The 16,741-nt window shown below is 45.9% G+C and overlaps 1 protein-coding gene across 15 annotated transcripts in view; it reads right to left on the reverse strand.

The window, feature by feature from the left end:
* TRIP11 (thyroid hormone receptor interactor 11) overlaps positions 1–16,741 on the reverse strand; it is a 72,384-nt gene that overhangs the window by 42,139 nt on the left and 13,504 nt on the right. For all 15 annotated transcript variants that reach the window (XM_060180923.1, XM_060180931.1, XM_060180930.1 and 12 more), the window contains 7 exons: positions 15,076–15,186; positions 12,941–13,216; positions 7,968–8,036; positions 6,377–6,542; positions 4,514–4,807; positions 2,150–2,190; positions 1,459–1,542 (listed from right to left, as the gene is read on the reverse strand). In XM_060180923.1, the coding sequence (XP_060036906.1) occupies positions 1,459–1,542; positions 2,150–2,190; positions 4,514–4,807; positions 6,377–6,542; positions 7,968–8,036; positions 12,941–13,216; positions 15,076–15,186 (1,041 nt within the window). The remainder of the gene's footprint in view (positions 1–1,458; positions 1,543–2,149; positions 2,191–4,513; positions 4,808–6,376; positions 6,543–7,967; positions 8,037–12,940; positions 13,217–15,075; positions 15,187–16,741) is intronic.

A 16,741-nucleotide genomic window follows, 5' to 3' on the forward strand; every position in this document is an offset into this window, starting at 1 on the left:
TCCTCACACCTGTCCTTGAGCTTTGCATCACCTGCACTTAACCCGCTGCGCTAGGGCCCAATGGCTGTAATTTAGTCTCCCAGCTCCACCTTCCTCACACCAACACTTTCCCACAGGAAACCCTTCATGATGCCTCTGCCTCTGCTGCCTCTCTCTCTCTCTCTCTCTCTCTCTCTCTACACACACACACACACACACACACACACACACACACACCTTCCTAAATGCCCCAGGTCATCTGACCCTCTTCCCTTCCAGTGCCTAACAGTTATCAGCAGTTACATATTAAAGATGCAGAAAAATCAACTCATTCACTCAAAGTTAGTTATAATTAGAAAATAAAAGGCTCCTTTCATTCAGTCAAGAAAATGTCCCTCTTACCAGCCTCTGAAGGGACATGAGATCTTTCCTCACCCACAGGAGGTCTCTTCCCTGCCTTCACCTGCCAACTTGGGCTCAGACTAGGATCCTCTGACAGCCCAAGCGTTTTCCTGCACATTTGATGTTTGATCCGACTGGAGGCTTCTCCTCTAAAACCCAGAAGTGGCACAGTCCTCTGCTTCCGTGCCCAACTTCTGCATGTTTGCTGATACTGTGCTGCTGTAAAGTCTTTCATCAGTAGAGATTTCAAAAGAATCAAACTTCTATGGAGAGACTAGACCCTAAGGACCTCAAATGCCTATAAACAATCTGACACAGACCTTATCAAAGACACCAGGGAAAACTGTACTGGGGGGGAGGGGGTTCACAAGGTGGCACAGTGGGTAAAGCACTGGACTTGCAAGATGAGGCCCAAGTTTGATCCCAGAATCACATGTGTGACAGAAATACTCTGGTCTCTCTTGCCCCCACCTAATTAATTTTTTTTTAAAAAAAACTCTATTAGAACATCTGTCTTACAATTCTTATTCTTGTCTAATTCATAAGTTTATTCTGAAACACTGAATGGTGAAAATAATCTTAAGTCTTTCTAACGTTATTTGCTTTGTTAGGAAAACCACAAAAACAAAAGCTTTCAGATTTAGAATTTCTGATACAGAATCTTATATCACTTTGATATCAATGTCGACACACACACACACACACACACACATACACACACACCCTCACCCTTGCGCCTTGTCCACACTTTGCCCTACTTCTGCCACCAAAAATGCTCCTCTGCCCCCTCGCCACTGAGAAACTCGGATCCAGCAGCCAGAACTCTGGAGCAGACAAGTCTCTGCAGCACCCACTCCAGACATTCACTCACCTGTATGAGCTGCCACAAGGCCTTCTGAAGCCAAACCCTGCCTGCCCCTCTGTGGCCTAGCTTATCTCTAAGTGCAAACTCTGCCAGCCTCACACTCTGGACCTTGCCCAAGCACCAGCGAGGTCAGAGTCAGACTCTGAATAGCTCCACGTCTGACAGAAAGGTCCCGCAGTGACTGTGATCTGCCCCACTATGAACACACTCACCTTCTCTTGACTCAATAACATGTGTTCTTTTTCTAAAAGCTGGACACGTGTTTTAAATTTTAGATTATCTTCAACAAGCTTCTCCTACAAAAACAGTAAAACGGTACTTTCAGATAGTAAGAAATTTCAAGTTTATGAAAAAAGAAACAGGCAAGCTATAACTGGATTTTCAGTCACTGTGTCTTCAGTGATAATAAGTCATACACATGCTGCTGCATATGTACTAACTATTGCATTTTACTGTCAACTATAAACCATCAATCCCCCAACAAAGCAATTTTAAAAAAATGTTACACATACACAATTCTGGACCACTTAAGCCAGCCACTCATTTTGTAGAGAACATCTGTGTTATATTTGAAATGTGTCTATTTACAAAATAATCTGTAATTCTGAGGAAAAGGAAAGACTCTGAATTCAACAAGAGAAGTCGCGCTCCCTTGTTCTTGGTAGATCTGCTTGCACTGTGCCTACACACATGGCTCTGGTCAGATTAACCTGTAAAGAGATGACACTTGCATTTTTACATTTAAAGTTATGTCAACCTATGATGCAGGTTTCTGTTTTTAATCATCAAAGTTTTTGAGGTAAATTCACATTCAATTTTCTAGTCACAAAATAAGCACTATAGTTATCAATATATTTTTTTTTCTTGATAAATCCAAAGCTTTCTCTCTTAGAAGGAATTTACCTGGTGTAAGTTATTCAATGTCCTTACTTCGTCTTCAGCATCTATAAAAACAACCAATTAAAGTGACTTAAAATTCCTGAAAACCATAGGTGTCTTGTATATTAGAACAAGAAACGAAACCCAGTTGAAGTAAGCTTGATTTCCTCACGGACGTTTGCTTCTGAAGCACAGAGCCTCACAGGTGTGTGATTCTGCTGTTCCCAGGCTGGTTCTCCTTCCCGCTTCAGCTCCACCCCTCGGTTTCACAGGAGAAGGGAGAGTAGAGAGACACCACAACACTCTACTATTCACGGGGCCCTCCAGTGCCACAGAGCTCCTGGCGGGAGGGTTCAAAGCAAGCCTGGCGCGTGAGGCGGTGTTTGCTCCACTGCGTGAAACAGCTCTTGGCCCAGAGAAGTTTTTGTCGCTTTCTTTGTTGGACAGAGACAAAGAGGAACTGAGAGGGAAGGGGGATAGTGAGGGACAGAGAGAGACAGCTGAAACACTGTCCGACCACTCCTGAAGCTCCCCCCGGAATGGAGACTGGGCGTTAGAACCTGGGTCCTTGTGCACTGCCAGGTGTGTTTTACCTAGGTACGCCACCACCCAGTATGTGTATAAGTATTAACAGCAAGCCCTATCACTTCTCAATGCAATGTATCTTTGGTTTTTGCATTTTCATTTTGGCTATATTACATTAACCATGATGTAAATGTCCGTTAAAAGCTGTGTTAAAATTCAGTTCTGTGGTCCGGAAGGTGGTGCAGTGGCTAAGGCACTAGACTGTCAAGCGTGAGGTCCTGAGTTCGATCCCTGGCAGCACATGTACCAGAGTGATGGCTGGTTCTTTCTCTCCTCCTGTCTTTCTCATGAATAAATAAATAAATTCTTTAAACAAAAATTCAGTTCTATGGCATAAAGAGTTAGAATTATATTCTGGGGGAGTCGGGCAGTAGCGCAGCAGGTTAAGCGCAGGTGGCACAAAGTGCAAGGACCCGCATAAGGATCCCAGTTCGAGCCCCCGGCTCCCCACCTGCAGGGGAGTCGCTTCACAGTCAGTGAAGCAGGTCTGCAGGTGTCTGTCTTTCTCTCCCCTCTCTGTCATCCACTCCTCTCTCCATTTCTCTCTGTCCTATCCAACAACGATGATATCACTAACAACAACAATAACTACAACAATAAAACAACAAGGGCAACAAAAGGGAATAAATATATTTAAAAAAAGAATTATATTCTGGTGAGTCGCATGTCATTGCCTTGGTAAGACACAATATTGGGTTTCAAAAGGAGTCGTTTCATGTGTAGAGCAGGACACAGTATAAGGACTAAGATTAGGAGAAAGAAACTTTATAAAGAATAAACATATTTTGCCACTATACAATAATCTTTCAATTACCTAATGTGACTTTTACACAAGGCAAGAGAGAAAATTCTCTAATCTGGTATTAGAGACAGGTGCTAATCAGAAAAAGAACACAAAGACTTCTAGAACGCCATGAGGTCGGGGGAAGTCACTCAGCCCACACTTACTGTGGAAATGCCGGACACTCGCTCTGAAGCCAGCTCCTAGACATTAGGGCAGAAACATACAGAAGGCTTCCGCATGCCCTCAAGCTGACGACTCCGAGGGAAATCAGCAAGTAGATACTTGGCTGCAGCTCACTGGGACATGGGCAGCACAAAGTAGGTTCCAGTGGTGAGAAAAGGCAAGTGCCTAAGCGGGAAGGGCAGGCACTCGGGGCCTCCCACTGGGCGGGGACACTAAGAGGTGAGGGAAACAGACTCTGCACAGAGGAAGCAGCACAAAGAGACAGTGCAGAGACAGTGTCTGTGTAAGGAGCCAAATGGGGCTGGGAAGGCAGCATATTGGTTCTGCCAAAGCTTTCGAGCCTGAGGCTCTGAGGTCCCGGGTTCAATCCCCAGCACCACCAGAAGCTAGAGCTCAGCAGTGTTCTGGTCTCTCTCTCTCTCTCTCTCTCTGTATCTTTCCCACTGTATCTACTCTTTCTCGTTAAAATAAAAGAAAATAAATAAAAGATATAAATTTAAAAAACAAAGGAGTTAAACAGGAAGCTCAGAGTGTTAGGAGAATGGGAAGAGATAAAATTCATCATGAAAATATAGTATGTCCACCAAAGTTTAAACTCCAGGTGTCTTTCATCCTCTCTGTCTTCCCCTCCTCTCTCGATTTCTCTCTGTCCTATCCAACAGCAACAACAGCTATGACAACAACTACAACTACACTGAGCACTGAGGTAGCCAAGGCTTTGTCTCTAAAAACTATCAGCATTAAGTGAAAACTCCAATCAGAAGCAAGCACAAAACATTTCACCTAAGACCACACACTGAAGGCCTGAATACTTCTTTTCCCACTGATAAACTTACCAGGAGCAACCTCGACTCCCTGTACTGCCACAGATGTAGACTCTTCCACAGCACAGGGTTCTAGCTTCCTATATTCCAACTTCACGGCTTCACATTCTTCTATTATCTGCCTGCTTTCCACAACTAGTGGTTCTTGTTCTCTCCTCAACACAGCTCTGTCATTTTCTGAAGAAGATAATTTTTCACTTATATTCTTAATTTTATCTTCCAGCTCTTCAATTTTTCTTGTAGATTCAACTTTTTCATTTTGTAGAAACTGAATCGTCTTTCCCATTTCATGGTCCCCTGTTTCACCTAGAACACAAACAAAAAGCCAAGGTAATCAAGTAGCAAATGCCAAGACATGAACAGCCTGCTATGCATAACAGGAAGGTCTAACAAACTTGCAACTCAGTCAGCTGTGAGAGGAAAGTTAAAATAGGGCTGCCAACATCACACTGCAATTAGAAAGGCACAGAATGGAGCGGTGACACCACCGAAACACTGGTGAAGACACAGAGCAAAGGGGGCCTGACCCCCCGGCTGGTGGGAAAGCAAACCAGTCATGTTGGAAGAAGCTCAGTGGTTTTCACACAGCTCAACATGCTCCATCATACAAGCCTGTTACTCCAGGACTTCCCGGCATTTTCCCCAAGGAACTGAAAATGCACACATATGCGCACACACACAAACACTCTGAATAACAATAGTGATAAGAGCTGTTTATTCACAGTTGTCAATAACTGCAAAGGAACCAAGAAGTCCTTCAGGAACTGAATGAGTAAACTATGGAATAATATTCAAAGCTAAGAAGCAATCAGTTGTCAAGTCATGAAAATCACAGAAGAACCTGAAATGCATGTTGGTCAGTAAAAAACGACAACCTGAGAAGGTAACAGAACTTTATGATTCAAACTACATAACATTCTGGAAAAGTTAAAACTGAAGACAATTAAGAGCTCAGAGGTGGGGAGTGGAGTCAGAGCGTAGAGAAAAGGAGGCAGGACCAGAGCATGTCAGGGCAGAAACACCCCGTGGGAGACAACAGTGCAGCACTGCACACCTGCCAGGCCTTCAGCACTAAGGGGACTAAACTACAGGCTCTGGTGGCTGGAGTGTGAAAACAGGCTCCTCCATGGTAGGAGAACGAAGTCCCACTCAGGAGAGATGCTGACAGCAGGCCAGGCTAGGAAGGCAGGCTGTGTGCCTGCTCGATTCTGCTAAAAACCAAAGCCTGCTCTGGGGAAAAAAGATCTCAGTATAAAAGGTTAAAACCATGAGCAAATCATATGAAATAGTTGAGGAAAAGATGCTATTTCAAACAACTGGATGTGAAAGGGAAATACGCCAGAGGTCCAAGGACATCTGTGTATGACAGCTACAAGAAAGGCCCAGAGGCGCCTCCATTCACAGGGCCTAGTGCCAGCAGCAGGTGAGGGGCTGAGCATCTGGTCCTCCTTTAAGGCTTAATGTGAGTTTAGGGTCAAGCAGCAGTGCACCCATTATAGCACACATGTGACAGCGCACAAGGACCCTGGTTCAAGCCCCTAGGCCTCACCTGCAGAGAAAAAGCATCAGGAGCAGTGAAGCAGGGCTACAGGCGTACCCCCCCACTCTCTCCCTATCTCCCCCTTCCCTCTTGGCTGCTCTGTCTCTATTCAATAAATGAATGAACTAAGTTAAAAAAATAAAAAAAGCTTTAATCTTTGTTTACATCAGTGTCTTGGTCTTCTAGGGCTTGCTTTGCCGTCTAAGTAATCTAGAGGCTGGAGATACAGCTCAGTGATAAGAGTACATGCTTTGTGTGTATGAGGCTCCAGACTCAGCCCCCTACACTTTCCCCCACCCAATCACGTGATCTGTCAAATTAGTGAAACTAGTAACCTTGCTGTAACAGGCTTTCCAGCTCTTCAATCCGCCCCTCATAGTCTGTCAGCTCCTCCTGATGCCGGCGGCTGATCTCTGTCAGCTTCTGCTGGTGCGCATTCTGCAGGGCAGACATCTCGTGCTGATGGTCGTCGAGGTCCTGACTCCGCTTCTGCTTAAGTTCCTTTAATAAAACAAAAGTCAGCCGTATCACAGTCAAGACTTTGCCCACAATCTGCCTCTACGGTTGGCCCAACACAGAAACTATTTACTAGCAAGTTACTTAGCAGACAAGTAGGGCCAGGGTCAAATATGTGCCCAACTCAACAACGCCATGCTAGCTAGTACTATCATGACAAGAAATCAAACTGAAAATTCCAACCCTGACAATAATTTACACACTAAAACCGACTCATTACTATCATAAATATATGGAACTTACTAATAGGTATTTACAATGAATAGTATTAGTTTTATTTTGTCAATATCCTTTAACTTCAAGAACCTTGGAAATCGACTTTGATGAAGACTGCATTAGACTAAACAACCACAATGAAGAAAGAAACAGTGAAAAACTGTTCAAGACTGGAGGTCAGGGAGGCGGCACAGAAGCAGAGCTCCGGACTTACAGCCTGACAGGCCAAGTCTGAGTCCTGGGACCACTGCAGCTCTGGCCTTATTCCCACCTCCATCTGTCTTGTACGAATGTTTTCTCTTTTTTCTTTGGGGGCTGAGGGGAGTTGACAGAGAGACAGAAAAGAGTCACCTGCAATACTGTTCCCCCACTAGTGAGAGACCCCTGCAGATGGGGGCCAGGACCTTGCTCTCCACCAGGTAAGCCCCTAACATGACTCTTAAATATTCACAAGGTGGGGGTGGGTGGTAGCACACGCGCATACAAGTCACCATGTGCAAGGACCCAGGTTCAAGCCCCTGGGTGTAGCAGGTCCCACCCTCTGTACCTCCCTCTTCTATCTATTTCTCTCAATCTCTATCCAATAAACAAATATGTTTTTAAAATATTCAGAATCAAGTAACTCTGGAGAGAGGTCTTTTATATGCCTTGTCATAAAGCATCAAGAAAATATAAGGCAGTAAAACAACTGACTATCATAATCTATCTCTTCTATAATAGTCTTTAATTTAGGCTTGTAATTTCCTTTTTTTAAGAATCAGGTGGTAGCTCACCTGGTGGAGCACACATACAACAAGGAGCAAGGACCTGAGTTCAAGCCCCCAGTCCCCACCTGCAAGAAGAAAGTTTCACAAGTGGTGAAGCAAAGATGCAGGTGTCTCTCTGTCCCTCTCCCTACCTCCCACTTCCTCTCAATTTCTGGCTGTCTCTGTTTATCCAATAAATAAATAAATGTAATTAAAATATCAAAAAACAAATTTAAAAAATAAGTTTCTTTTTTCTTTTTTTTAACAGATTTTAAGTATTAGTCATGAGACAGGAGAAGAGAGAAGGAACTAGATGTCACTCTGGTCCATGCACTGACACAGGCTAGAGATGCTTTACCCACTGAGCCACCTCCTGGCAACTAAGCTTCTTACTTCAATAAGCAAATTTTAGATGTACAATGGCCATAATCTTAACAATTCACCTTACCTTAATGACATTTTGAAGTTTACAAATTTCACTTTGGTCAGAGTTGTTTGATCCTTGTGCTTTAGAAGTCTACATAAGAAAACAAAAATTAGTGGTCCGGGAGGTGGTGCAATGGATAAAGCATTGGATTCTCAAGCATGAGGTCCAGAGTTCAAGCCACGGCAGCACATGCACCAGAGTGGTATCTGGTTCTTTCTCTCTCTCCGCCTTTCTCATTAAGAAATAGTCTTAAAAAAAAGACAAATTATAAAATAATTACATATTTTTCCTTTAACAGAGCAAGTTGAAAACTAATTCAATTCAAAAATATTTTTCAAAGAAAGGGGCGTATCGTAAACATTTTCTGATAAAGAAGTGTCAAACACCTTTTCAAAAACATCATCCTTAGTAAAGATACAGTAAACCAAAGATACCATCCAAGAGTTTACTCACTAATTGGAGGGATTACACTTTCACAAAGTAACCAGGGTGAAGAAGAGGAATGCCTGGGCCAGTGATGGCTCGCCAGGCTGAGCTCACGTGCTAACAGTGCCAGTGAGGGCGCACCTGGCTGAGCTCACGTGCTAACAGGGCCAGTGATGGCGCACCTGGCTGAGCTCACATGCTAACAGGGCCAGTGATGGCGCACCTGGCTGAGCTCACGTGCTAACAGGGCCAGTGATGGCGCACCTGGCTGAGCTCACGTGCTAACAGGGCCCACAGACGCAGGTTCAAGACCCTGGTCTCCACCTGCAGAGGGGAAGCTTCAAAAGTGGTGAAGCAGGGCTGCAGGTGTCTGTCTCTCTTCCTCACTATCTTCCCCATTCCTCTCATTTTCTCTGTCTCTACCCAATAAATAAATTAATAAATATTTTAAAATTTATTCATATAAAAAAGAGCAACACCAGACTGTATTTATGTAGCTTTAAAAAATGTGAATTTGTTAACATACAGCTCCACAAAAGGCAGTTTCTAAAATTAAAATGCCTCCAGTATTAAAACTAATAGTAACCCCATGAAAACACCTTACAAGGGACTGTGCCCTGAAGAGTATTGAAACTAACAGTAACCCCATGAAAACACCTTACAAGGGACTGTGCCCTGAAGAGTACTGAAACTAACAGTAACCCCATGAAAACACCTTACAAGGGACTGTGCCCTGAAGAGTATTGAAACTAACAGTAACCCCATGAAAACACCTTACAAGGGACAGTGCCCTGAAGAGTATTGAAACTAACAGTAACCCCATGAAAACACCTTACAAGGGACAGTGCCCTGAAGAGTATTGAAACTAACAGTAACCCCATGAAAACACCTTACAAGGGACTGTGCCCTGAAGAGTATTGAAACTAACAGTAACCCCATGAAAACACCTTACAAGGGACTGTGCCCTGAAGAGCTCTCTCCTCTAAAGGCTGACTTTTGACCTTGGGCTTGATACATAGTAGACGGTCTGACTTTCCTCTTCTCATTCAGAGTTACACAGTGCTCTGTCCTCTGTATGTAGTTGTTATTGCACAGTGTCTTAGAGACAGAGAGAGAAGAGTACAGAAGGAACACCGCATAATGAAGACAGGATCCGGCAAGTGTCTGGGTCAGTCTTATCACTAGCAGTGGGCCTCTCCTGTGCTCCCCATGAAACAGAGGTAATAAACAGCTCACAGGGCAGGAGAGATGTGTGACAGACACTGAGACCACACACCTGCAGAGGCTCTGACACGTGTGATATCACAGTCATCTCACTATGTCTCGCTAGAAGCAAGGCTGCTGCAAGGTCCCAATTATGCCTTTTTCACCTTTCTGTCCCGGTGCAGGCCTATTGTGTAGAGCACAATCAAGATATGCGAAAGTGGGCACACAGAAATATCCACCTCTCTACAAAGCCCTACCTTCAGCACGTGCCACGAGTATGCTCCTCAGACTACTATACTGCTCCTCAAATCACCTGTGGCAGTCAGCACGTGCCACGAGTGTGCTCCTCAGACTACTATACTGCTCCTCAAATCACCTGTGGCAGTCAGCACGTGCCACGAGTGTGCTCCTCAGACTACTATACTGCTCCTCAAATCACCTGTGGCAGTCAGCACGTGCCACGAGTGTGCTCCTCAGACTACTATCCTGCTCCTCAAATCACCTGTGGCAGTCAGCACGTGCCACGAGTGTGCTCCTCAGACTACTATCCTGCTCCTCAAATCACCTGTGGCAGTCAGCATCGTGCCACGAGTGTGCTCCTCAGACTACTATCCTGCTCCTCAAATCACCTGTGGCAGTCAGCACGTGCCACGAGTGTGCTCCTCAGACTACTATCCTGCTCCTCAAATCACCTGTGGCAGTCAGCACGTGCCACGAGTGTGCTCCTCAGACTACTATCCTGCTCCTCAAATCACCTGTGGCAGTCAGCACGTGCCACGAGTGTGCTCCTCAGACTACTATCCTGCTCCTCAAATCACCTGTGGCAGTCAGCACGTGCCACGAGTGTGCTCCTCAGACTACTATCCTGCTCCTCAAATCACCTGTGGCAGTCAGCACGTGCCATGAGTGTGCTCCTCAGACTACTATCCTGCTCCTCAAATCACCTGTGGCAGTCAGCACGTGCCACGAGTGTGCTCCTCAGACTACTATACTGCTCCTCAAATCACCTGTGGCAGTCAGCATCGTGCCACGAGTGTGCTCCTCAGACTACTATCCTGCTCCTCAAATCACCTGTGGCAGTCAGCACGTGCCACAAGTGTGCTCCTCAGACTACTATACTGCTCCTCAAATCACCTGTGGCAGTCAGCACGTGCCACAAGTGTGCTCCTCAGACTACTATACTGCTCCTCAAATCACCTGTGGCAGTCAGCACGTGCCACAAGTGTGCTCCTCAGACTACTATACTGCTCCTCAAATCACCTGTGGCAGTCAGCATCGTGCCACGAGTGTGCTCCTCAGACTACTATACTGCTCCTCAAATCACCTGTGGCAGTTACGTGTCTGAATGCAGCTTCCAACACACTAAAACGGGCATGAAATCCTCGTCTCTGAAGGTGGAACGTGGAATCCAGATGATATTTTCACGTTCCCTGGGTTATTCTTATACAAAAAGCAAACAAAACCCTAACACTTTCGGAATAGTATAACCAAGAATGCTGTATCCTGCTGGGTACCAGTCAGGCTTGTACGAGCGATGAACTTGTCAGACACACAACAGCTAGAGGAGTTCACTAAAGGGACTACATAAAATGAAAATATAGAATGACCTCACAATAGGCAGAAAACAAACAAAGCAATGAAGGAAGCAGAGCCCAGTGAAGACAAGCCTACAGACTCAAGCTGCAGCACGGGGTTCCCAAAAGGCCCTGGGCTGGAGTCGGGGTGGTGGAGACCTCGCAGCAAGGGCGGTGAGCGACAAACTGCCTTAGCTGAGGCGTCATGGTACTTTGTGATAGGCGCAGTGGGAGTGTAGTATTATATACTGAGCACGTGTGAAGTCCTATTTCTCAAACACTTAGTCTTGTGAACCACGGTACCTCAAAAACAGAAAATGCACAAACACATATTAAAGGCTAACAAACACCATTTTTTCTAAGGTTTAGTTTTGGTATTAGAAATCTCTGGCTCCCCAGAGTCACACCCTACTAGGGAAAGAGAGAGGCAGACTGGGGGTATGGACCGACCAGTCAACGCCCATGTTCAGCGGGGAAGCAATTACAGAAGCCAGACCTTCTACCTTCTGCAACCCACAATGACCCTGGGTCCATGCTCCCAGAGGGCTAGAGAGTGGGAAAGCTGTCATGGGAGGGGGTGGGTTATGGGGATTGGGTGGTGGGAATTGTGTGGAGTTGTACCCCTCCTACCTTATGCTTTTGTTCACTAATCCTTTCTTAAATAAAAAATTTAAAAAAAAAAAAAATCTCTGACAACTTGAGAAACAAGAAGATCATTCATTTTACTTATTTATTTTTAAGTGTCACCAGGATTTTCACTAAGGCTTAGCATCTGCACAGCAAATCCACTGCTCCTGGAAGTCTTTCTTTTCTTTTTTTTCCCTCTTCTCTCTCTCTCTCTCTGGTAGAGACAGAACAACTGAGAGAGAAGGGGGAAATTGAGAAAGATAAGAGAGATCTGCAGCCCTGCTTCACCAGTCGTGAAGCTTACTCACTGCAAGTGAGGACTAGGAGATGGGATGCAGTCCCTGAGCATGCTCACATGTGCACTCAACCAGCTGTGACACCAACCAGCCCCTACAGAAAATAATTTTAACTGAGGATTTCTCCCCAACAGAACTAGATTATACTCACAAAAATTCAAGTAACCTGTTTTGCTTTTCTCTACATTAATGAGAATAAATCCAAATGAACAAAGTTCCAATATATTTTGGTTCTCAAGTCTGTGAAAAATCCCACTACCATATAAATCTTATACATAAGAAATAAAAAGGGGGCCGGATAGAAAGCATAACGGTCATGCAAAGAGACTCACATGCCTGAGGTTCCAAAGTCCCAGGTTCAATCCCCTGCACCACCATAAGCCAGAGCTGAGCAGTGCTCTGGTAAAATGAATTAATAAATAAAATAAAAAATAAAAAGGGCTCTTTGGGAGAAAGTTTATAGTCTCAAATGCCAAGAATGTCACTTCTGCACAGAACACAAGTTTGTTTATAGTTTAGATTATAATCATCAGATCTCCACTGTACATGTAACTAGCTGGTGCAAGCAGGGACCAACATCCAATGAAGCAGTTTCCAGCCAGGTGCCTGGAGAGCCAGCATTTCCACCAGACTCGAGGGAAAGGTGCGGACTCAGTCCCTGCCGCTTCTCTTTACATCTTTTATTGCCTATGCTGGAGCGCTGCTCTAAACACGATTCTGTCACTCTGAATTTTTGAAAATGTCTTCCAAAAACTGTGTGAAAGTGAAAGCTAAAGCTGAGAAAGATGACCTGGCCAAAGCCAGCCCACATCAGGAAGTGAGGGCAGGGCCAGAACTCGTTGTAGCCGCCATGGAAATGACGCACCTGAGCAATGTGCCTCCAGTGACCAACTTCAGACTCGAGTCTGGAAACTTCACTTGACAGTCTGTTTATTTCTTGTTGGGATGAAATGATGTCGCTGAAGTCCATGTCGCTGTCGTGGAACACTGAGGCGTGGGGACCGGCCCCGTAGGTGAGTGAGGAGGAAGCAGCGCTCGCCGGCACGCCAGCGCCCACGGTGACAGGCCGAGCCGCCGCCCGCAGCTTCTGCAACTCCTCCTGCAGTGCTGTCTGTCTTGCTCTGAGGTGGCTGATCTCCACCTGCATATTTACAGCCAGGTTTTAGATAAAGGGCTTCCAAATAGCCACCCTGACTGCTTACAGGCCTGTGACACCAGGCTTTCTAGTAACACACCTAAGGCTGTCCGTGATGTTCACTACGGCTTGCTGACCACGGCATTTTTATTTGAAGACAAGCATGACGACCGCATGTGGAAAGCACAGAGGTTCCAAATAGTACGAAGATGAGAATTTTATTATTAGATAAAGCGATTAATTTGAAGCTATGCATAGGCCTACTGTCTTCTACATATAAGGCACCTAGGTGACTTCTTGGGATTCTGTTTGTGATTATCAAAGCTGAAGTTGTAAGAAACTAAACAGCTGTTTTAGCCTATGCATGAGAAATCACCCTCAGACGTCTCCAGTCTGTGCAAACCCGAGTGGAGACTTCTGTCAGTCCACTGCTGCTCTGAGGCTGGTCCTGGGCTGACCCAGGAAGATCTGCTACCAGTCACGGCAAGGTGAACACACCGAGACAGTAAGACTACATGGCAGGGTGAGGGCAGCAGCGCTCCTGGTTGAGTCCACATGGTACAACGTGCAAGGACCCAGGTTCAAGCCCCTGCTCCCACCTGCAAGGGAAAGCCTCACAAACAGTGACTCAGGGCTGCAGGTGTCTCTCTGTCTCTCTCCCTCTCTATCTTCCCCATTCCTCTTGATTTCACTGTCTCTACCCAATTACAAAGTAAATAAATAACTTTTTTTTTCTATTTTATTGGCTAAGGCAGAGAAATTGAGAAGGAATGGGGAAACAGAAGAGACACAAAGATACACACCTGCAGACCTGTTTCACCACTCATGAAGTGTCGTGTCTCCCTCCCCAAGGTGGGGAGTGGAGGGGACACACTCACAAAGTAAGTTTCATGGTCACCCAGGTGCCCACTGCCCAGCCTACTAAAAGTCTGTTTAAAAAGACTAGATGTCAGAGTTAATTTCTATCTATCTAATCTTTACTCAAAAGGCTTGTTGAACTTGAATTTGAACAATGACTTTGGCTTTCACTTGGAGTCTCCAAGCTAGCATTCCCACATGTGCTAGTCTACCACTCCAGGAAGACGAGGAGACAGCAGAAAGCCCTGCCCCCGGGCCGCACCCTCGCAGCACCAGGACTCAGTCTGGCTCAGTCAGGTGGTGCCTGCCAGCTGCAGCCTTGGTCTCCTCCACAACCTGACTGTGGTGAGTCCTCCTTCCTTCTTGCTTTGAAATCAGTTCCTAGCAGATTAAAATTAAAGCTGTACTTCAGATATTTACATGGTTTACTTTCAATTCTCATCTTAGTACGTCACTAAAGTAACAGTTATTGCCTCTAATATTTTTTTAGTTGCCACCAGGGATATGGCTGGGACTTGGTGTCTGCACGATGAGTCCAGGGCTTCCAACAACCACTTTTGCTTTTCCTTTTTTATCTGAAAGCACCAGAGAGAGACTGAAAGGAAAGTGGGAGAAACAGAGACGCCGACAGCTCCTGCTTCTCTAGTGAAGCTCCTCCCTGCAGCTGGGCTGGGATCTGAACCCCGGGTCATGCAATAACCATACTTATTTAAAACAACTTTAAATAAATTGTGAGAAATAAGGTTTAAAAAAGTGAGAAATCATAAGGAAAAAAATGACTGAAGCCACTATGGAAGAAAACCATCTCCTGCTGGAGAGCAGGAGAATCCCCCCCACGCTTCTTTCTGCACTATCACCGTAAGAGAAAGCCAGAGTTACTGTTACAACAGTCCTGTCCAACTCAGAGGCGCCCTATAGTCAGCCCCCAGTGTGCTTAGCTCTAGGCGCCACCTGACTGACCTCGTGCGTCAGTGCACCTGGTGTGAGCAGCTGCAGACGCTTCCTACCTCTTTCTGCTGTAGCTGGCTGCGGTAGCTTGTGGACTGCTGCTTCATCTGCAGCTCTGCGGCTTCAAGCTTCTCCTCCAGATCAGCACACAGTCGTTTCAGTCTCTCATTCTAGAGGGAAAGAAAACAGTATTTTCAACAAAGGATTCAGAGTGGAACTAGCTATGTGCACGGCATTATAAAAATCATCATTCTGTACAAAAATAAAGAGTGATATAGAAAGCATCAGACAAATTCTGGTCCATTACAATATTCTTTCAGCTAAAGTCACAGGTTTCAATATAGTATTTCCAATCTGATTAATTTATTCAAAAGGAAAAGATTTTTGGTTTTGCCTCCAGGATTATCATTTGGGCTCGGTGCCTGCACTATGAATCCACTACTCCTAGAGGCCACCCCCCACCATCTTATTGAATAGGACAAAGAGAAACTGAGAGGGGAGGGGAAGATAGACGGGGAGAGAAAGACAGACACCTGCAGACCTGCATCACCACTTGTGAAGCCTCCCCCTGCAGGTGGGGAGCCGGGGGCTCAAATCGGGATCCTTACTCAAGTCCTTGTGCTTCGTAGTATGTGCAATAAACCCAGTGCACCGCCGCCCAACCCCCAACAGAAAAAGATGTTTAAACTTTATTCTGTAACAGTGACGTGACAACTTCACTTTGCTTTATGAACAGACATCTGAAAACCAGCATCTACATTCACTTGACAGAATTCATATAGGAACAGATGCTAAAGGCCAGAGTCTAGACAGAGATGATGGGGAAGAAGCACACAGCATGAAAATCTGTGCAGATAAAACATTTCTTAAATGAAAGCCAAGGGAGCAGGCCATTAGCTCCAGTTGAGTGCAAACATTAAGATTCAAAACAATGAGGGTTGAACCCTAGCTCCCCACCCACAGGGCGTAAGATCATCAGCGGTGAAGCAGAACTACAGGTGTCTCTCCTTATCTCTATCCCTCTCTGTCCTGTCAAATAGAAGAAAGGGGAAAAAAGGAAACATGGCCGCCAGCAGCAGTGGATTCACTGTGCAGACACTGAATCCCAGTGATAAAGTGATAACCCTAGCAGCAAAAATAAATAAACAAACAAACAAACATTTCAGTAGACTGTTGACGATTCCAGTTGGTATTTCTAAATCCAAAAACAAGAATGCTTAGTAGAGGCTGGAGAGGGAGGGAGCTCCACAGCCCAGCACAAATCCTGCACACAGACGCCACATCAGAACCTAGGCACCTTCTAGCCACCCCAGAGCTCAGACCCCACGTGTGAACGCGGGCGCCTTCTACCCACCCCAGAGCTCAGACCCCACGTGTGAACGCGGGCACCTTCTACCCCAGAGCTCAGACCCCACGTGTGAACACGGGCACCTTCTGCACCAGAGCTCAGACCCCACGTGTGAACGCGGGCGCCTTCTACCCACCCCAGAGCTCAGACCCCACGTGTGAACGCGGGCACCTTCTGCACCAGAGCTCAGACCCCACGTGTGAACGCGGGCACCTTCTAGCCACCCCAGAGCTCAGACCCCACGTGTGAACACGGGCACCTTCTGCACCAGAGCTCAGACCCCACGTGTGAACGCGGGCACCTTCTAGCCACCCCAGAGCTCAGACCCCACGTGTGAACGCGGGCACCTTCTACCCACCCCAGAGCTCAGACCCCAC

The sequence above is a fragment of the Erinaceus europaeus genome, chromosome 22 (assembly GCF_950295315.1).
Source record: "Erinaceus europaeus chromosome 22, mEriEur2.1, whole genome shotgun sequence".
In the NCBI taxonomy this organism is placed as follows: Eukaryota; Metazoa; Chordata; class Mammalia; order Eulipotyphla; family Erinaceidae; genus Erinaceus; species Erinaceus europaeus.